General features: G+C 38.1%; 1 protein-coding gene across 1 annotated transcript in view; it reads right to left on the bottom strand.

Annotated features, from left to right (window-relative positions):
* Positions 1 to 180: 180 nt before the first annotated feature.
* The window catches only part of RBM44 (RNA binding motif protein 44), a 35,210-nt gene continuing 13,025 nt past the window's right edge, over positions 181 to 22,365 (bottom strand). Inside the window, exons 5-15 of the mRNA XM_067548692.1 lie at positions 20,547 to 20,733; positions 20,422 to 20,447; positions 17,872 to 17,962; positions 17,375 to 17,477; positions 15,619 to 15,753; positions 12,593 to 12,672; positions 11,654 to 11,727; positions 10,844 to 11,240; positions 9,795 to 9,940; positions 9,506 to 9,651; positions 181 to 1,541 (exon numbers count right to left, since the gene is read on the bottom strand). Of these exons, the coding sequence (XP_067404793.1) occupies positions 9,510 to 9,651; positions 9,795 to 9,940; positions 10,844 to 11,240; positions 11,654 to 11,727; positions 12,593 to 12,672; positions 15,619 to 15,753; positions 17,375 to 17,477; positions 17,872 to 17,962; positions 20,422 to 20,447; positions 20,547 to 20,733 (1,381 nt within the window). The 3' untranslated portion in view covers positions 181 to 1,541; positions 9,506 to 9,509. The remainder of the gene's footprint in view (positions 1,542 to 9,505; positions 9,652 to 9,794; positions 9,941 to 10,843; positions 11,241 to 11,653; positions 11,728 to 12,592; positions 12,673 to 15,618; positions 15,754 to 17,374; positions 17,478 to 17,871; positions 17,963 to 20,421; positions 20,448 to 20,546; positions 20,734 to 22,365) is intronic.

Genomic DNA, 22,365 nt, shown 5'->3' with positions numbered 1-22,365 from the left:
GCTCTGGAGGTCCCAATGCAGGAAGACAGGCAAGCACCTGCCTAACTTCAGGATTATTCACATGCTTAAAGTGAGGCATGTGCTGAAGTACCTTGCAGAATCAGGATGTAAGTTCTATTTTTGTTTACAAATGCTTAACTGTTATAATACTTTAAATAATGAATTACAGCTGGTCAAACATTTTTAGTCAAACTTTTTTCATGAAGAAAATGCTATTTTCATTGAAATCATACCATTTTGAAAAATGTTGATTTTTACAAACATTGTGTCAAACTTTTAATAAAACACAAACAAGAGGAATTTTGATCTAGAAAAGATGATGTCTCAACTAGTATTAAGTAGCAGCTACCTTGGATTTTTAAAATAAAATTAAAAAGTTTTTTTCAACTATTACATCTGATGTGAAATGTAAGTAGTATGCACTAATACTTATGACATGTTATGAAAATATAAAAATGAAAAGATGCATAAAATTTGAAACTGAAATTTCAGAATACTGAAACAGATATTTTGGGAAATTCTGTTTTGTGGGAAATTCTGTCATGCTTAAATTTCCCCTGAAGTGGAAATTCTGAGTTTTGACAGCTCAACAACTGCCACATGCTTTATGCAACATTTCAAAAATTAGAGGTTGCCCTGACATATTTATGCTCTGGTACATGTTGGCAAAACAAAAAACTCAGTGCCATTTTAATTCTGAACTACATTTTTAATCTATGGAATTTGTAAAATGTGACCTCAAAATTAAGGACCATATGCAACATTTACAAACTTTTTTTTTTAGAATTCAAAATATGAGTCTGTTAAACCAAAGTCTACAACTGGTATTTATATCACGCTTTCCTGCAAAACACTGGTAACTTGCTATATGTTACATCTGACATTATTACATGTAAGTAGTATGCACTAATACGTCTGTGACATAACATTTGTTTTCCAGTACTTGGTTCACACTACAGTGTTACATATAATATAACTTGACATAATATGCTGCAAAATATGTTTAGATGTTACATCAGCTTACAAGACTCAAATTAGGGTACTCAAAAGGTACTTCTTCACAACGGATGCTTATCCACAGGAAACTTGAAAGCACACATCAGAATATCTATAAACAAACTAAGAACAAACTTTTCTTAAACTTATTTGTAATCCTTTTCTCATTAACATGCTCTAATAAGATTACAATTTTTACACAGATGTTAGTTTTTTCCTGTTGGCGACTAATGACCTGATTATTTCAGCACTTCAGTGGCAGACGGCTGTTTCATTTTACCTAGCTCCCTCAAAGTCAAAAACTTGCTACAGCTGCTGTGACTACCTATTAATGAGTGGAGCAGTGGAACAAAAAAATATTATGTTAAAATAAATTACAAAGGACAGTTTATAAACTATTATTCTGAGAATCCTCATCCACTTCAGCACAACACATTTGAGGGCTTTCAAATGTTACAAATGTTTTGTAAATGACACTACAATTCTTTTAAAAACACTTTTTAATATTGGTTCTCTTGGTTTTTTCTGCATCCATGCTTGCAATGCTGTGAAAGTAATAATTGTGTGTTAAGTATCAGACATTCTGTAGAAACTTTTGCACATTTATCATTTTTAATTTTATTTAGCTTTAAAATAATAAAAGGCAGCTATCCAAGACTCCCTAATCACACAAATAAAATCCCAGAAGCTTTGAAGTAACCATTTCAAGAGGAATTCAGCCAGCCAAAACACATATAGACTTCTTTCCAGCCCTTTATTGTTACAAGAAGCATTCCCTCCAAAAACTATATCAAATAGATGTTTGAATATATTAAGCATTGCTTCCTTTATCTACTTACAATCATATTGAAATACAATTCTTATATTTCAAATCACTTTCTATGAGCAAGGATCAGGATGAGGAAATGGCCAATACTGGCCTTTAAAATGTGTATTTAAAAATCGTATCTATAATTTTAAATACACATTTGGGGCTACTGACTAATCCTCTCCCCTTTTCTTCCATATTTCAGGTAAATTCATCCCCAGGCAAAATTCATCATCACATGAGGGCAGGGCCATCTATTTAGTAGTTATACTGCATTGTGCCCAGAGGCTCTATTCAGGTTTATGGCGCTGTTGTGTTATGTGCTGTACAAATACAAAGGTAGTAGGTACTTGTGCTGAAGAGCTTGCCTAAGAAGATGAATGACATAGGAAGAGCGGGGAAGATAAAATATAAATATCGTTGATACCTTAAAAGAGACACAACTAAGGGGGCATATGACAAATGTCTATAAAAATCATGAATGGTGTGGAAGAAGTGCATAACAAATGTTATTTAACACTTCAGATAACATATGAAGCGGGAGTCACTCAATGAAATTAATAGGCAGCAGGTTTACAATATACATAATGAAGCACTTCTTTGCACAATGCACAGTCAACCTGTGCAACTCGTTGCCATGAGATGTTGTGAAGGCCAAAAGTATAATTAGGTTCAAAAAAGAAAAGTTCATGGAGGATAGGTCCAATGGCTATTAGCCCAGATAACTGGGACTGGATGACAGAGGATGGATCACTTGGTAATTGCCCTGTTCATTCCCTCTGAAGCGTCTGGCATTGGCCACTGTCGAAAGACAGGATGTTGGGTATGACGCCATATGGTCATTCTTAGGTTCTTATTTTGTAATTACATAAATAAACACAAACCTTCCCAACTGCCCTTCAGCCTAGATGTTAAAATTTACTGAGGAGCAGAATGCCCCCTCCAAATAAATGATCGGGAGCAGCTTAGGAGAGGAAACTCCACAAGAGAAGACATCATGGAGCTGGACAGATCCACCTGTGCTCCTGGACCCTTGGAATCTGGGGCAATTCTGGGAGCGTGGGGGAAAGTGGAAGAAATATCCCACCCACTGTAATAGGAAAGAGCTGGGGAACAGAGAAGGAAAACTTCTTAACACCCCAGAGTGAAGGGTACAGTGACTCTAGCATATGTGGACAAATAGCAAATAATGGAGGAGATGCTGGCATGCACACTGCTCTCAAAGGAAGCCCAATAAACACTGAGCTCCCCCTTCCAGTTGCAGATCTGCCAGTGGTCCCACAACAATTCCGTCAATGTAAATGGGAGCAGAAATGTATCCCAGGAAGTCCCCCACACCCAAGGACTCTCTCCTCAGCAGGGCTTGAGAGAGGGGTCCTACATACATGGAGGGAACTCAGTGCACGTCTCCTCCCTTCCATAAGACAGCTCAAAAGGCTGGGGCAGGGGAGAAGAGCAGCAGGGCCACCGGCAGCTCTGCAGCATCAGCAGGAATAGGGGGTTAGCGCTCACAGCTGGGTTTAGTAACAGGCCCACTGGGATCCCCTGTCTGTCTCTCTCTCACACACACACTCACACAGAGAGAGAGACAGAGAGAGAGAGAAAGACACATGCCCCTTTCCTACACTCATGTATTTTCTCCACTATTTCCAGGGCTGCCTGTTTCCAATGAGAGATGTCACAAGAGCTCCTTCCCAACCCCCAAGTTGTCTCTCCAGGCCTCTTGCTGCCTTCCCTCCTGCAGTGTGTTCCTTCTCTAAGCTGCAGCCTATTTTTTTAGGAGGTGTGGGAAGGGGGCACAGAGTGCACCTTTCTCTGCTTGCCACCCTCTAGATGTCTTAGGGTTGCTGCAGCTTCCTAGAGCAGCTACTGATTTCCCCGCAGGCCTGCCCCCTGTGATCATGCAGGAGACTACCTGCGCGGAGCATGTACCTGGAATCAGGGAGAATGGAGAATTTCTTACCAATAATTTCCTTTCTGCTAGCAGCATCTCCCATAATTTTAAGACATCTGGGCTGCTTTGCTCACTTTGCAGCTCACAAAGGCAGATCAATTGTGCTCTGGCCATGCTCCCTCTGCTCCCCCTCATGGCCAGATGAGTTATTCCAAAGCTGCAAAAATATGTATAACAATATTAGTATAAAATACTTCAAAGGTAACTGCCCAATTATGTACAGTGGACCACAAAAGAAAGTGTCTTATGGCAAAGATCCAATTCAACACCATCTGGCTATTGAGCCATTTAGTGTGGGTAGAAATGTGGGAGATTCTGCTAGCAGAGAGGAAATTATCAATACAAAATTTTCCATGCTACAGCCTTGTCTCCCCCACAATTCTTGATGTCTGGAACGTAGTGAGCAGTGAACAGATGTAGGGAGAGTAAAGGATAAGGTCAGAGGAATAGAAAAACAGTATCCTTCCGTTTATAACATTTGCCCAAAGGGCAAAATCATTTTTGGGCCACTTCCTGTAGTACCTTCCTGCCACTAGATGCCTAGGCCGAAGACAGGAAGTCCACCTTGTAGTGCTTGATAAAGGTAGTATCAGTTGATCAGGTGGCCCACCTTACAAACTTACGGTATGGATACATGGTTCTTTCTGCCCATGAAATCGTCAGGAATCTCATATAGTGTGCCCTGACCCCTTCTGAAGCCAGAATCTCTCATGCCTTGTACATTTCTGCAATGTACAGTCTAATCTGCCTAATGATAGAGGACTTGGATTCCACATGAAAACATACAAATAGACCACCTGATCTCCTTATAGACCCTGTAAATTTGATGTAGATTTTCAGGGCCCTTCTAACATCTAAGGTGTGCCACATTTCTTTGGTGGGATGCCATGGTCTTGATCAAAATGCAGGGTGAATCACCTCTTGGGATGCATGGAAAGAAGAGTTCACTTTTGGAATAAATTATTCTGGCCACTTTTGTCCACATGAAATATGTAGTAATGCTCCTGCACAGAAAGGGTCGCCAGCTCAGACACTCACCTGGTGAACATGATGGCTATCAGGAAACAAGTCTTGATAGACAAAAAATGCTGACACTGATGTTAGTGGCTTGAAGGGGTGGTTTGTCAGGGCCTTCAGTACAAGTTGCAGGGGAAAAAAGGCCTGATCACCAACTTGCCTGATCAGACTGTCCTAAGGAATCTGGCTACCTGGAGGCACTCTACCAAAGAACTGTAGATTCTTTAAACCTCATGCTACTAAGGGCAGACACCCAACATGCACTGGTGCTGGCTTGGAAACCTTGTTGAAACCTCTTGGAGAAAACCCAAGTTAGCCAAAATTCTAGGATTTCTCATGTTCCTGGTGCCATCTACAGAACTTGGTCCAAACAGAGGAGTATGCTTTTAAAGTCAATGCTCTTCTAGAAAAAAAAAGTGTCCTGATGACGCTGGAGGAAAGTCCCAACGATATTAGCACTTTCCTTTCAATAGCCAGACTGCTAGATGCAGCCAGTTTGGGTACAGATGAAGAAGAGGACCTTGTGAGAGGATGTTTTGTCTCTTTGGGAGTTGTAGTGGCGATCTTAATTTCAGCTCTATTAGGTCTCCTCAATCAATGAGGGTTATCAGTATCACTGTCTCATGCTCCAGTTTTATTTTCTGGATCACCTTCCCTAATAATGTGAAGGGCGGAACCTCAGAGGAGACTTTACCACCATCTGTGCAATAGGACATCTGTTCCCATATTAATCTCCCTGGTGAAGTATCTTGATTTTTTTGCAATCATGTGGTTTGCAAACAGGTCACATGATGGCAGGATGAATGACTTGACCATCAACACGAAGACTTCCTGATTCAGGCATTACTAGTTGTTCACCTTGTGCCTGCTGAGCCAGTCCACCTTATGGTTCAGGTCTTCCTTTATGTGAACCGCCCTGCTGGAGAAGAATTTTCTGCCCACTGCATGATTTCCATTGCTTTGGTGTGTAACACTGAGCTTCTTTCCCCCCATTGGTTGCTCACATATGTGACTGTGGTTGCGTTGCCTAACCATATCAGGACATGCTTCTCCTCTAAGCTGGACTGTAATCTTCACAGCACTAGCATGACTGCTCTTAGTTCTCAAAGGGCTATGCAGTGGGTCCTTTCTTCCAGGTTCCAGATGCCTTGAGCTGTTTGGAACATTGTGAGGTTCAGGAAAGCAGCATGCCCTGGGATGACCCCCATTTCAACAAGTCTATTGCCTATGCCAGAACCTTTATTTGATCCTTCATGTATTCTGGGGAGTGGTCTGATACTTCCATGATGAAGCCTTGAAGGCACCTGGTGTGTGATTGCACCGATGGAGTGATCCATATGCACAAAACTAGAAGGCCTAACTGTTGAAGGCTAAGTGCTATGGTAGGCCTCTTGCAGCTCTGAAACACAAGAGGGACCTGAATCTTCTGAAACATTTTCAGACATGAGTACCCTTGCTATCGAGGTGTCTAGGTCCACTATCAACTGGGTTATTTTGGTGGACAGAATTCAAACTTTTCTTGATATTGACAATAAAGCTGTGTGCCTGCAGAAGGTCTAAAGTCAGAGACATGGATCTGTGTCTTGTTAAGGATGGAGCTGTAATTAAAATATTGTCCAGGAAGGGGTACACATGGATCCCCTGTGATATGCATCTGGCTACTATGATTACAACCAACATCTATGAAAAGACCTAGGCAACCCAGGAATGTCATATAAGAACAAATAATGATAATGCTCCTTACCAAAGGCAGCAAACCATAGGAACCTGCAATAGCATGATCTGATTAGGATGTGGAGGTATGTATTCACCAGATCCACTGAAATCAGAAGGTACCTCCGGGACACAGATGACACTGTAGAGGTTAGGGTCTCCATCCAGAACTTTGTTTTCCTGATCCCTGTGTTGAGCCTTTTGAAATGTAGAATGGCTCAGATTCCTCCTGTATACTTCCGAATGATAAATAAGATAGAACTCAAACTATCTTTCTTCTGAGGGAATTTCTTTATTATTGCCACTTGTAGACAGTGAGAAATTTTGTTCTGGATTATTCCTCGCTTTATAGGGTCATTCAAGATGGGGGACTAGATGAAAAATACATGAGATGGAGCCTATAACTTGGAGTATCTCTGATTTAGTATTTCACTCACTCACTGGTCCACGGCCAAAGCAATCTATTTTTCCAGGAAATGGGAAATCCTGTTTTGTGTGGAGACCTATGTGGTCTTCGTCATTAAGAGGTTTTGGGAGTGGCAGGGTTTCCGGAGGAAATCCCTCAGGAACTACAGTTCCCTGGCTTGCTTCTGGAGGCAAGTTCTGTACTCTCTCTTAAAGGCATGGTATGGCATTGGGAGGGATATTTAAATTTTGCAGCATTGCCTGCCACTACTTTGCCTAGCTTCTCTCCAAAAAGCAGAGCTCTGATGAATCTGGAGAACAGCACCAGTTTAGAGTGGCTATACACCTTTCAGAGACAGAGCCATACGTGGTACCTGGGCCCGGAGATGGAGATCCTGACTTTTGTTGAGAATCTCATCACACCCACTGAGGTTCCAGTGACTAATGCTGTTGCCCGGGAACTTCCTTTAAAATAGAGCTGAAGTCAGGGGGATCTCTATCCTTGAGAGCTCTGAGATGTTCTCTCAAAGCAAGCAGACGCTAGGGATGCCCTGAGGAAGGCTGAGGAGGCCTCAGTCTTTTTTGAGTGTGGCCTCCAGTTTTTCAACCATGGGATCTTTAGAAGAGAAATCCTTTACTGAGGGGATAACCATATCTTTTGCCAGGAACCCTATGAGAGAGTATCAAGCTTCTGTATCTCAGTAACCTGGGCCTTTGATTGCTGAATCCTGTAGAATCTAAGATCATTTCTGTTGGTATGTTTGCCCTTGCCTGGCTTGTCCTATTCATCCTTGATTACTTCCTTGAAGGAGGAATGTAGGCAAATCATGGCCTCAGGAGAGAAAATTTCAAGAAAAATTTGCTCAGGCTTACTCACAGGGTTCTGTTTGGGTTGAATCTGAACAGTGGATACAACCTTACTGAATATGGCCTCGAATTTCTCAAGGGGAACAAACTTTTGCTGAGTCTTTTGCCAGTCCTGATCATAGTCAGAGTCCAACAATTCACCATCCTCTGTGGAGCAGGGGGAAGAGGAATCAGAGGACTCCTATCTCCCAGATCTTTTATGCTTTTTTTCCCCCTTTTTTGCTTTGTGTACCCCCCCTTATTTTAGCGTTTCATTTAGTGTATGAGTGCCACTGCACTTTGGTGAGGCCTTTTGCAGTTAGTCATGCTAAGGACCTGAAGTCCTCTCACAAGATTTGTTTCTGAGTCCATGCCTGATGAGTCCCATTCCCTGAAGGAGGGGAAACATTTCCAGAGTCCTCCTGGACACATGGGAGAGGGTCGGGGATGTTTATGAGCCCAGCTTCTTTTCACAGGGCACTGAGGACACATTTTTAGGACTTGGGTGATTTGTGACCTTGCAAATCTACCCTCTGTTTTCCAGGACCCCTTTGGACTTACCCTAAGTCAGATGATTGGTGTCCTCCTTATCCTTAGAGCCTCTCCCTGCTCTGCCCATAGACTCCTGGTCCATTTTCCCCCACATTGGAGGCATGGCTTCTCAGGTTGATAGGGGGATCCTACATGCCTGTCTGACTCAGCCCCGGGACCTAACCGAATTAGGGATGGAAGGCAGGGCACAACTCACCATCTGCCAAGCCTGAGACAGCAGTCTCACAGATGGAGCACCCTTTGACTTTCATTCACCACTTTTTAGGCTGCTCTATCATAGCTGGAATGTGCAGCAAAGCCAGCAGGGAGGCACCACAGGTTTCAAACACCCAGCCAAAAAACTAGCCAAGAGGAAGAAGAGTGATGATCACTCTCCTCTGCCTCACATTTTGAAAACAAAACCCCTTTAGAAGACAGGAACACTAAAATAGCCAACAACACTGCTGTGCAGGGAGAGAAATTAGCCTGAGTGGGAGCAGAGGCGGAGCAACCAGACTGCAGCTGCCAAAAAGTTGATCCACCTCTGTGAGCTGAAAGGTGAACAGAGCAGCCCAGGTGTCAAGAACTGTGGGAGATGCTGGCCTGCAGAAAGAAGGATCAATCAGGGGTCCTTAACAAAACAAGGAACCGCATCAGATATATTTTCCCTGCCCCAAAGTCCAAGATTGGTAAGTAACACATCCAATCCTCATGTTTAACAAAACAGATTGTCAACTTTTAAAACAAAACTGGGTCTGCTATATATTCTTTGGACTATTTATATGGATTTCTCTTACAAGAACAAGCCATTAGATGTCACTTTTGTATGGAAAATTTTTGTAAATTCACAGCACCATCAGCATGTACAGTAATGTTAATGGAGATACAACTTTTCTGTTATGCAATCAGTAGAAATTCTGAAACAATTTGGATAATAAAATCTCTGGTATGCCAAATTTTACACAGTGAGATTTATATTTACGTCTGATAGTTAGCAATTTAACTTGGTAGACATTAAAAAATGTAAGTGATCACCACACAACTATTTCAAAAGAAGTTAAAACTCCTCAGAGTCAATTCTTTCAGTGCACTCCTCATTGGCAATGAAGTTCACGTGTGGAACTCCAAGCACAAAGAGTTATTTACCATGCTATACATATAGCTAAGCTATACAACCATACAAACAATACATTTTCTATTTCCAAGTATTTTTCTTTCTGTACTAGAATACGCACCTGTTTATGTTACTTTTTCCTCACATTTGGATGCAGATTTCCTCAGAATAAAGGAAGCCATTTCCACAATAGCATTAATAGACAAGCCACTTAGAAAACCTTTATTATTTGTTCTCACCTCCAGCAAAGCATCCACAATATTGTCACTAAAAAGTGAGACAGAAATAAGATTGTCTTTAACAGAATGAAGTTATATAACCATATTTTCATAGTTCAACACTTATCATTTAATTTGACTATTTTGAATATTAGGTTAATAAATCAGGGGAGAAAAATCAGATATTCTTACCAAGTAGCCTTGGGATGCAGTTCTTTCAGTTTCTTCATCAATTTGGTAAAGCTGCTCAAGTTCAGTGTGTTCGGAGGTATAAAGGTAGCAGATGGATTAGGAGAGAACTGAACAGAATTTATGTGCCGAGGATTCTCTCTGATATTCTAAATGTGCATTAAAACAATTGGACATGGAATGTGTTAAGTACTATATGGATTGCTTATACTACTTTACAAAAATTATCACTTCTGTTATGTACCAATTTTTCAAACTACCGGCGCAATTACAGATTTAGTGCAATAGTAATATATTTAGAGATTGTATATCAGGATCAGAACTGATTGTTACAATGCAACTAACTATTGCATATCACATTATCTTCAGAAAGAGCATATATGACGTGAGAGAATGTGTACTGTATCTTAAAAAATATTTTTATTTTGGTTACCATTTTTGTGTTTTTTCATGTTTAACCATGTTAAATTAGGCAAAATCTAGATTATTTTAGAAAGTCATTTTTATAGTAAATAAAAGTAGAATAAGTTTTGGCGTTTTTTTGTTTATAATCACAACCACAAATCTAGTGATTGGACAAAGTCAGTGGATGAAGAAAATCTGAAAATGAATTCATTATATCATTTAGGATACAATCTAAACAGTTTTTTCTCCCCGCTCTTCTGCCAGAGACAAAAAAAAAATCTCTCTTGTACATTAATAAATCACAAGAGACGACACATATACAAACTAATTAGAAGTGAAAACTTTTAATCCTAAAAGAAAAACCAAAATAAAATCATAGGTAACTAAACCTTCACATTTCACCTTTGGAATAACTGAGAGCTTGCATCATTAAAGAAATAAAGGTGGAGATATCAGCATTAGGCTGGAGAAGCTGGAGAGCTATGTCCCTTCCACAATATGCCACAAATATTGATTTTTGAGCACTAAGACACTTTTCACAAGCCAACACTAATGCAAAATATGCTAACATGTCACATCTTTTACAAAATAAGAATTCATTTAAAGTTTTAGAACAAAATTAATCTGTCCAAGGAAGAATAATTTACCTGTTGATCAACTGAGAATAAAAGGTGTCCTGATTCATGTCTAGGTGATTTTAAATCAGAGCTGAGAACTTTTGAAGAGGCCAGAGTAGGGGCAGGCACCGTTGAAGAAGCTGACAGAGGGGCAAGCACTTTCAAAGAGGTTGAGGTGGTGAAAGGCACTTTCAAAGTGTCAGAGACAGAGCGGGTAATTCTGCCTTGAATATTTTTTTCCGAAGTATCAGTGGCTTGGATTTCATAGTGAAGTGGTCTGGAAAACTTTTGAGAAGCTGGAAGAATATTTTCTCCTGCAGCTTTTACAAGATGAACATTTACTGTTTTTCCTTTTATTTCTTTCCCATTCATTTCTTCCACAGCCAACTTTGCTTTACTAGCTTTTCTAAAACTCAGAGATGCGTATCTAAAATTTAAAAACACGTGCAAGAACTAAGAAAAAATCTTTCAATTAATATACAATCTAACCAGCTTCCATATGTGGATGCTACCAGATCCATTAATTACAAATGCTTTTGACTGTTGTACAACTCTCTGCTTTAAAATGTTAAATATAGCTTTTAATTAAACTACAATATTTTAATCCAGCAAGGAGAACATTTTATAATTTGTATTTTCCAGAAAAATGTCAACTGTTTCTGGAATCAGACATTGCCAATCTACATCTCAAACATAACTTGTAGAAAATGTATTGATTTAATTAAAATTCCACTGACATTGAAGTAACTTACAAAGCAAAAATGATGTTTTCCTAAATGCCACTTATTTTGTCAGTAACAAAATGTAATACAAATAAAATGTACATTAATATGAATGTACCTGTAGTTACTAGAAAACTCACATATCGAAACCTCCAAAACCTGATACTTCTGAAAATGAGACCTTAGATCAACCTACAACAGATAGCATATTTAGGATGCAAAGTACAGTGTTAGAATATATTTAAGCCTCCTGTAGAGGCCTATGATTGTTTAAGTATATTCTTATCACTTAGTGAGTTATAGGGGTATAGAACCAAAGAATCAGAATCACAGGCCACCTATCTATGGGCCTTCTCTCACTGTGACAGTCTGAGGCCTTGTACTTCGGTTAAGCAAAACCAAAAGCAGCAGGGGCAGCCATAAACTGGGAAGCATGCGGTCACATCCACACATTCTATACAAATTACAGTAAAATAAAGCAATAGCAGGCTGTTAAGAAGGCGATCCAGTCTGACACCTCCAGATAAAGGGAAGACCCTAGAATGCTTAAAGAAAACTTTGTTTGATAGCATTCGGTCTGGGTTTTAAACACTTGTCATCAGTTGTGGTTGTAGGATCTATACTTCATATTGTTTGGTCATTATCGTACCCACTGTTCTGATATCTGTCTGATTCTTTGATTGTTTCTGTTTGTCCCATAATTAATTGCAATCAGTTAAGGTGATGGGGTATGACTGTTTAGAGAATTATGTTACAATATGTTAGGATTGGTTAAAGAAGAATTATCCTGTAATATTTTTGAGAAAACAATTGGTTAAGATACACTATAAAAACTGAGATCAAACAGAATTTAAGGTGGGAAAAAGGAAAATTACTGGTGTGAAGAATTGGGATTCTTGCGTGATTATCCCAATAAACCCATGGTATTGCCTGTTGCTGGACTCTGGACTTCTGCTTCTGTCAGCGAACCAAGAACTGAGGGAGGGGGGCCTTAACATACAGCATGGAAGTAATTTATCAGATAAACAAGGTATTATTTAAAGGAAGGCTGTTTTACCTCTGATACTGAAGGACTTAAGCCACCAACATGAATAAAATGCTTATTTGGCTCACTTGTATTCTTCGCCATCTTTATTTCTGGTTGCATAGAAATATAAAAGAAAAAAGTGTTAATGTGCTATTCCAAATGTTAAGATATAGTCACAGTTATTTTTTAGTAAAAATCACAGACGGGTCATGGGCAATACACAAAAATTAAGGAAGCCATGAGCCGTATGAGACTTCTACTAAAAATAATAGGAGAGGTTTGGGGAACTGACCAAATGCCCAAGAGTGGAGGATAAGAACCCTAGCCCCACTGAGATAGGGAGGGTGCAGCATTCACGGTGAGCTGCTCCAGGGAACGCTGCGGCTCCCAGCTCTGAGATCCCCTGTGGTGGCTCAGGGTTACAGCGTCAACCCTGGCTGTGGCTGATGTCTCTGGGGTCCGCTGTTGAGGCTGGAGACTGCAGGGTGTCCCCGCAGCCAAAGGCGGTTCAGGGCTGTAGGGTCCCCAGTGGTGGCTGGGAGCTGTGGGGGGGTCCCCCCACCATCCACTACAGCAGATGGCAATGGAGTGCCCCACTGCCTGCAGCAGCATGGGGCTCCAGCGTCCCCTCACCATCACCCCATCTCATGGCTGCGGGGCTGCCTGCAGTGGCTGAGAGCTGCTCCCGTCCCCATAGCTCCGGGACCCTTGCTGCCTGTGGCAGCTGAGAACTCTGGGGCTCCTGCAACCACCAGAAGTTGATAGCTTCCGCCCCTTCCCTGGCATGGAAGCTGAAGACGATAATGTCACAGAGGTCTCTGAAAGTCATGGAATCCATGATTCTGTGACAAAAACCTTATTCTTAGCTATTCCTTATTTAATTCAATCTACAATAAATTAATTGTAAAAAAGCAGAAAACACGTAAAGCAAACAGTTCCAGAGGGGTTGCTGTGTTAGTTTGTATACAGCAAAAACAACTCAAGTTAAGTTTATGCCTACTGAAATTAAAATTGTTAGTCTTTAAAGTGCTATAGAACTCAAGTTGTTTTTGTAGCAAACAGTAGCTATAAAAAAGTGGAAGTGACTGAACGAAGAAAACATGTTTCATGATACAATAGGGAAAAGGGTGAAATTACATTTAATTTCAAATTGTTGCCTTAAAACTCTACAGAAAAATACGTATTTGAAATTTTGCAAAGGGGAGCATGAATACCACAAACATTTTTTCATGTGCTTCAAAAAAATCTGGTAAATTAATTCTATAGTGAGAATGTGTGTTGTAATTTGAAATTGTATTTGTCTAACAAATTTCCTTAATTCTAACTAATAGGTTCCTTTCCAGAAGTCAAAGTCAGAGCCAGTCACAAACTGGAATTGTAGGGGTCTCCTCTTGGGCAGGAAAAGCGTAGTGCTCTAACAGCGTAACATCTTTCTAGAGGAGCTTGTGTCAAACACGGTCCAGGTATGCAATTAAGGGCTTCAAAGTTTTTATGTGCTTCAGCAACTATGCATAAAGTGTAGCTAGATGGTGTCAAAATACAGCTTTGAGACCTATCCTGTTAAATCAGTGTGTCTCAGCCTTTTTTGGGCTGCAAAACATAAAGTAGCCAAAAATCATCCTGTGAATCACAACACTGTGATCCACTGTACCTCCATAGACTGGGCCACAGAACATTTTGGGGGGGAGGGGTGAGTTTTTTGGGGTTTTTTTTGGAATGTTATTGATAAAAAAGGGTAGTGGGAGCTGGTGTCATTAATGGGGTGAAGTGAAAAGCTTATGCTGCTGATGGAGTTTTGGGGCTTGTGGGTAGCTGTTGCTACTGAGTGGAAGGTGCTTTAGGTAGAATGGGGAAGGACACTCCTTCCACATTCCCAGCACTCACCTGCACAACACTCAAATTCTGGGCTGAACCACATCAAGGGGCTGTGATGCCAATTCCACAGCCCCTAAAAGTGCTGCTGCTTGGAGCAGAGCCCTATGTGAGTAGGTATGAGGGTGGAGGACAAGAAGGGGAAGGGTGGCAGCAGCTACAGGGAGCAGGAACAAGCTGACCCTTTCCTCTCCTAGCTTCCACTGGGTTTCAGGAACCCAGAGATCACTGTTGGTTCAGCTAACAGGGTACAGTCCACCAGGTGCCTCTTTGCAAACCACTTCTGGCATATACTGAAATGACTAGGCAGTGATGACAATGTGATGAAGGTCTTGACATTCAACTGCAACCTGCCACTCAGGATCACTTGAAACAAACTTCTTCAAGGCTGGCTTCATACTAGATTTATAAGAGAAGCCTAAGAAGCCAAATGAGAATTTACATACTTTATTCAGGATCTGATTGCTCAAAGTGAGAAATCTTAGAAGAAGAGAATCCACAGTTCTTTCCAAAGGAAAGAATATTCTAAGGGCTTTAATGCAGGTGATATTGATGCAGGGACCCCAATATGAGCTGTAAAAAATATGCTAAAAATTAAATAGGGCATACAAGATTTGAAGTCCTATTAAAAGACATTTGCTGGAAGAATAAAGTAGTGGAAGAGGTGACGACATGGAGCAAGGAAGTTGGTCACAGTGATTCAGCGGAACTCTTCATTGACCAAAATCAGAAAGGTGGAACACTAACGGGAGCCGACATTCCATTGTGAGAGAGGTATAATGTGCATCCCCCCTCTTCTGGAACCAAAAAGCTTTATCCTTTTACTACACTTAATTTGAGTACTTCCAACCATGCCCCCACATAGCGGCACAATCTAAAGAGAGTGAATCTGTCCTAATTAATTCTGGAGAAGTCAATATTAGAAAAAATTAAAGAGGAATATTTCAAAATACACATTGTTTTGAAAATCTTGCTCAAAGTGGTAAATTTTACGTTAACAGCTAGAAGAAAAACATTTAAATTCTTTATAGAAAACTTATGGCAAGCAAGGAAAGAGAAGAATACTAAAACAATACGAAAATGCAGTACTTGAAAATTCAACTGATCCTTCAGAGGACAAGCAGTGTTCAATAATGCAACATCAATGCCATTCTTATCTAAACCAATAAAACACTCAAACTCACCTGTTGTACTAATGACTTTCTTTAGATTTTCTTGTTCCTTTTCATTCCCCTGAAGTGTTACTGAAAAATCAGTCACTGTAAAGTTTTCTTTAGCATCAAACCAGTCTTCTTTTATTTCTTGATTTTTTCTGCAGTCTAAGACAGTTAAAGCAAACTTAGTTTCATGTACTAAAATTCAAGCAATGATATTTAGAAGGCAGAGTTGCCTGAAGAAAGAGCACATCCTGAGCACTAATCCTGACTCTGCCACTGATTTATGTGGTCTCAAGCAAGTGATTTCATCTTTCTGTCTTAGTCTCATCTGTAAAACGGAGAATAATTTTTGTGTAATATGCACATCATGTTGGTTCCTTTTTCAAAATATAAGATATTAAAAATATTATGTTAGATTTTGTACAGGGAGACCAAGAAAGCAGGGGTTTTCAGGTCACTGTAAAAAGCAGTATAAGGTAGTTGGTTATCACTTAGAATTTACAGCAATGTAAAAAAACGTTTTTCAGTAAAGAAGAGCAGCTGAACATAAATCTGGCTTTGAACAATAGAGATGAACAGGGTTCTGAAAGAGCTATATCAAAATCAATCTTCAGCCCACCTGCCTTTGTGACTGATGTGAGTGGGCAAATCCCAGCGTGCCTTTAGACTGGATGGCTATTTATGAAAAAGAATATGCCCCTCCACATATACATGCTACAGGAATCATCATTATGTATAAAATACTATTATTTATATACATAAACCAATGCGGTTTTTAATTTCACAGTACATAAAAAATAATTGCAAAAAGATTTTTAAAATAAATTGTTCGATCACACATTTACTGAAGTTTGGTGCCCACACATCAGTTTTGTCATTGCTGCACTATTCTGTATATCAAAACACCACATCAAAGAACAGACAGACATTTTTTCATATTACACTTAAGGAATTAGAATAGAAGTATTTTCTTGCATCATACGAGGTTTCTTAGTACTCTTAGAATCATTTTATATCAGATGAATGAATATGAAAGCACGGTTCAGCTTGACCGCTTTAATTACGCTCTGATTGCACAGTATCAGGCAAGGTTTGTAAACCACATTAAGTATGATGATCTTTTGCTCTTAGTGGACCTGGTCCAAAGCCCACTGAAGAAAACAGAAAGACTCCCATTCACATCAATGGGCTTTAGGATCAGATCCAATATAAAAATGTTGAATACCAAGTCAATGTTAGTCACCAACAGGACTATTTTTTACAAAAGGACTCATTTCTATACCATGCTGTAATTACTGTTAAGAAAGTCGCATGAAATGTAAAACTGCAGTTTTGAATGGGAGAAATGATACTACTATCATTCTCTAGTACCTAGGTAAAATAATTTAATTGTAGAAATATGCTGACAAGAATATTAACACATAGGTAAAATTCAAGGCTTTTCCCTGTCACCATTGACTCACCACTATATTTAAAGGGAACCATTGTTCTATGGCCTGTACTTAATGGTATTCAAGATACCGTGGTTTGCAGTTACATAGAAAATATACTCATGCATGTTTCCATTTCTTTCTTACATTACCCACAGATTGTATGACTAAAAACCGCAGCATGTAGTTGATTTAGTATTAAATGACCCTTTAGAGAAATGGCAGAGCATCAATATGGATATTTCAATCAGAGGTTTGAGATTTTAGCAAATGCACAATACAAGTAACAAATACATCATGCTGTTCGTACTGAACTTTATTGTCAAATTTTGAATTAGATACATCTTGCTTACCACTTTTTACATCTTGATCCTCACATTTTATTTCAAAGTTCTTGTAGGGAGGAGATTGCTTACACTGCCTGTTGTCAGTTAAACACACCATTTGATGAGTTACCTATAAATAGGCTTCCATTAGTTATTTGTTGAATAACATTACTTTTTTTTTTCTTTTTTTGCTTAAAATGTAGAATTTTTTATTTTTCTAAGTTTCAGGCTATAGATGCACTAATCAGCTATAGAAAATTTTTGTCCACTAATTTTTGTTCAAGATCTTAAATATTTTTGCATTTCGAAAACAGTATTATCATCCGTTGTAATAACAGTTGCATTACATCCTATTACTAGCACGGAGATATATATGCTAAGAAATACCAATTCTTGGCTGAGTTGTAAAGATCAAAATTATATTTTTATATAGCACTCTACAAAATATGTCTACATAAAGAATAGGATTTAAGAAGATTATTAGCTTATAAACAGGTTACAAAGTAAATGTTCAGGAAACTCACTAAAGATGGTGTTCTTTTCAGGCTGGAGGAAATTTCACCCTCTTGATGTTTTGATATTTCTAATCCTGATTTTTCTGCCCCAGAACTAGAACTAAAAAATAAGTTTCAACTTTTTTTTGAAAATCGATTATAAATTGTAATAGTCTCCTGTTATCCAATTTTCAAAAATTTTCAAAACATTGTCTCTACCAACTAAATTTCCCCCCCATCTTCAATGTACTAAGAAAAATGTATAAAGTTTATAAACATCAGCATAACCAGTGTTAAAGATACTAAAGTTTCATATTTTAATAGACAATTTTATAGAGAAAAGAATAATTGTACATTTGAAGATTCTATAAGCATACTAGATATTACCAGAAAAAGAAAAAATACATTGTTTGTCCCTATTGCTAGGAATATTTTACCATTTAATTTAATTAAGATTTCTTGAAAAACAGTTGTTTGGAAGTTAAAAATCAATTATTTGGTAATGTGATACATACTAAAAGAAAAATATCAATTCCAGGAAACATTTTAGAGGCCTTTTCCAACATCCACTGTAATACTGCCTTACTGTTTCTTACCTATTTTTATTAATAAAATCACTATTCATCTTATGCAAATGTTTTGTATGCATTTTGATGTAACCAGCAATTCTTTAAGTTGCTTATTTATGCAGCTATATTTTTTCCTTTAAAGAATATATTGCAAGTTACTCAGTCTGACTACACTTAATAGGAGTATGACACAGTTTAAAAGTAGCTATGTCTGGCTTCATTTTTAAATTCTCTCTCATAAGAAAAAATTTTGCAGTTACACAATAATATTGGAAGTTTTATTTCTCTTTTCCTTTTGTCTTACTTATATAATGTCATAATATGGCAATACTTTATTACTTTACTGTGGCATTAATTGTTTTATGGTACAGTATTGATTTAAACATACATGTTTTTAAAATACTAGTAAAGAAAACTGGAAAATTATCAACACTGACAGAACAAATATTTGTTTAAAGATAGAATTCTGATAAACAACACTATTGCATCTTTGTGTGTTATTCACTAGCCACAAAACAAACTCCAGCCAGTCCCATTACATCACACCATATTCCAATAGTTTAACACTTCTGAGTGACTTAATACGACAATGCATAACACAAGAAAACCAATACAGAAACGTTTGCTGGTTTCATGTTAGACACAGCACAAATAAAATTACTATGAATTTAATGGGCTCATTTTAACTGAATGCCACTCAGGAACCTTTAATAATATTTACAGGGCAACAATCAGACCCTATACTTTTAGATCTATTGTACCAGCTTTGTGTTGGCGTGTAGATATGACAAGAACATCATATATGTAACACTAGCCCTTTGTTTCCAGAGAGATAGCAAATATAAGTGCAGTTCCTTGAGCTGCTTTGGATGTGGTCTGTTCAGATGAAAACCAGGATTTTTTCATCTTCAGTGAAAGACTGAAATATTTTTCATAATAAAGAAGTTAAAATAATGTATTATATTGCCATTTAAATTTAAGCATGTAACCATGGACAGTGTCTCTTTACCTATACCAGTTTCTTGATGTCTTGGAGAAGACAATAAATAAATAAAATAAAACAAAACAAAACAAAACAAAACAAAACTGTTATGGAGGCACTGACTGCAACTCCATATTTAAGATTATGTTCTGAAACGGGCTATACTTCCTTTTTTCTTTATAAGTAGGTGGTCTCTCCATATGCAATTTCATATTGCATTAGTTTCTCACAATTTTGTGTGTCATTTTTGTTGATTTATTTTAATAATTTTTAGTAAGAAACTTGAAATTGGTCTGCTGAAGTTTATCTGTTGTGGTCAGACAATTATTAGAGACATAAAACTGATTATTTACGCAAAAATAGCAGAGAAGTCAATCTTGAGTATATCTAATACAGTGGATTTTCTAAAAATATATATTTAGGATTTGTTGCTGTTAATCTTTATAAATAAAGGTTTATCTTTTAGCAGAGGCTGAAGAATAAGCTCCTTCAGAAAAATTCAGAAAGAACTACTTTCTTTCAAAATGGTGCTCTCATTATTCCCAAATCTCCTTCCCCTTGAATTGCCAGCCTTACTGCACCCTGTTTATCAAGCTCTCCCTCTCACCCCAAACTACTACACTAAACATCCCAAACTAATAGTAAAGGAAGAGGGTAGCACAAGGGAAGGCTGAAGGAGTAGCTTGGTAAAGCAAGTACTGTACTGGAAGACTGACATACATGAAATTTTGAGTGGTAGGAAAACACACCTTTTTATTTATAAATTGAGAAAATCTGAACTGAAGGTCATGGAGATACAAACATAGAACTCTACAATACCATTTACATACAATTACTTTGCAGAATAAAACCTCACTCTAAAATAAAATCACACTGTCTAAAGTTTCGACCTGCTTTTTCAGCTAAATGGAGTTAGAGTAACAAGTGAAGTTCTTAACAAAAAACAAAAATACTTGCACTATTTATTTTGCTCTCACTTCTGGCAAATTCCTTAATCTGAATATATAAATAAAAAGTGTAATTACTTACTTATAAAGAAGGTCATCTCTCACCAGCTGTCAAGAAAAAAAAAAAAAAAAAGATTTCCCTTAGTTTTTAAAAGAAACTCCTATTTAAGGCCAAAGAGTAACTTAAAAATAAAAAAGCTACTGTACCTTTGAAGGAACGTAAGAAGAAAAGATTGAAAACAACTTTGATTCCACTGATAATGGAGGCAGTGAATCCAATGGTATACCCATTACTAATTTTTCTCTCATGCTGTCATACCTAGCTTTCAGTTCTTCAAAAATAGACAACAAAGATGAACCTAGTTCAGTCTTGTCAATGTCACTTTTAAAATTCCTGAAAAAATATAAAAAGAGCACCTCAAATATATAGTAGGGCATTCCTGTAACATTATTGTTTCCAGAATTTATCAAAAATAGCTTATGGTGCATCAAGATTTTTCTTGTCCCTCCACCTTCCCACCACATCTCAAGAAATCGATTTTTTCTAATTAAATGTTAGCTTAAACCATCTTGGTCTTTTGTGATCTCTAATGCTGTTTTCTTTGTGGACTTTCCTTTTAAGGGAATTTCTTTTTTCTATATAGATTATTGCATCAAATTGTTATTGGACTCCTTCATTTTGCCCTTCGAAAGAATGCTCATTTGTAATTATTTTAAAGTCTCATTAAAATAATTTTAAAATATATAGTAGGATAATTTGGTTCTTATTTATAAAGTTGTCTTCTCACCAATCCTGGAAACAGTAGAGTCTAATTTGGTTCCCCAGGTCACAGTAAGAATATTAAAAAGCTAGATTGAAATATACCTCCCTCAAAATTAACAAATGGAACTTAAATCACTTAAACAACCTCAAAGAATTCCTCCAGACTGGTGGGCATTTAGTCTGAGAACATAAATTGAAGATGAAAATAGAACACTGTTCTATTTTCTTCCATGGTGTATCGACCTGGAGCCTGTAGTGGTTTTGGATGCAATTTCCTAAGATTTTTTTTTTTTTTTTTTTTTTAAAAAGCAAACAGAAAAGTCAAATTCCATTATGTGGAACCACATTGACCTTCACATGGGTCATCAACAGAATTGGTACCTTTAAATACATTGCACAGAACTCAACCAATTGAACTTACAGAGTAACTGGCAGGAATAGGCTGTTACCCTTTATGTAGACAAAACAGTAAAGGAGGATGAAATGCAAACTTTTCCAGCGTGCTTCAAAGCTATTTGCTAGCATAAGAAGACTGTTGAGGCTTAGGAATCACAGGTTCAATTCCAAGTTCTGAAGAGGGAGTGTGATTTAGTGGTTATAAACTCTTTTATTCCTGTCCCAGCCTGTCGGTCCCTTTTACTCCTAACTATCCCCAGGTTCATGTCCTTGTTCCCCCTGATCTTCTTTTCTTCTCCTCTATTCCCCCCACAGCTCAGTATGAATCTGCACCTATTCATTCTTCCAGCTCCTTTCTGTTCTACTCAACCTCTATTTCCCTGGTGCCTCTCTGTTCCTACCCTAGCCCTCACCCTCTGGCATTTGAATCAGACTGCTTCCTCCTCCTCTGTGCAGTTTGGGCACCAGCAGTAATACAATGATTGCACAGGAGATTATTTTCCTATTCTAAGTCCTGGTACTTGCTAGAGTGACCGAATTAGATGTTCAGTAACTCTGCAGAGGTTTTCCTGTAATTTAGCTGAAATTTTCAAAGTACACACACAGTCTGAGGCAAACACCTATTATGCAAAATTTCAGGCTGAACAGTTAAAGTATGATAAAGCTATAAGCAACAGTAAGAATAAGAGAACAGTTTTCCATCTAATAATAGAAAGTGTCAGGCAATCTTAACTATATGCATCACTATCTGTTCCACCTATAATAAAGCAGTCTCATTCAACAATTGATGCCCGCCAATAGTGCTTAAACAAAAACACAAAATATTACTGCAGGGAGAAAGTAAAGGAAGAATTAGGCCAATTATTA

This window comes from Emydura macquarii, unplaced genomic scaffold (genome assembly GCF_026122565.2).
Source record: "Emydura macquarii macquarii isolate MOO-44397 ecotype Brisbane River unplaced genomic scaffold, CSIRO-AGI_Emac_v2 contig_1253, whole genome shotgun sequence".
Lineage (NCBI taxonomy): Eukaryota > Metazoa > Chordata > Testudines > Chelidae > Emydura > Emydura macquarii.
The sequence above is the reverse complement of the archived record's forward strand: the minus strand, read 5'-3'. Positions and strand labels throughout refer to the sequence as shown.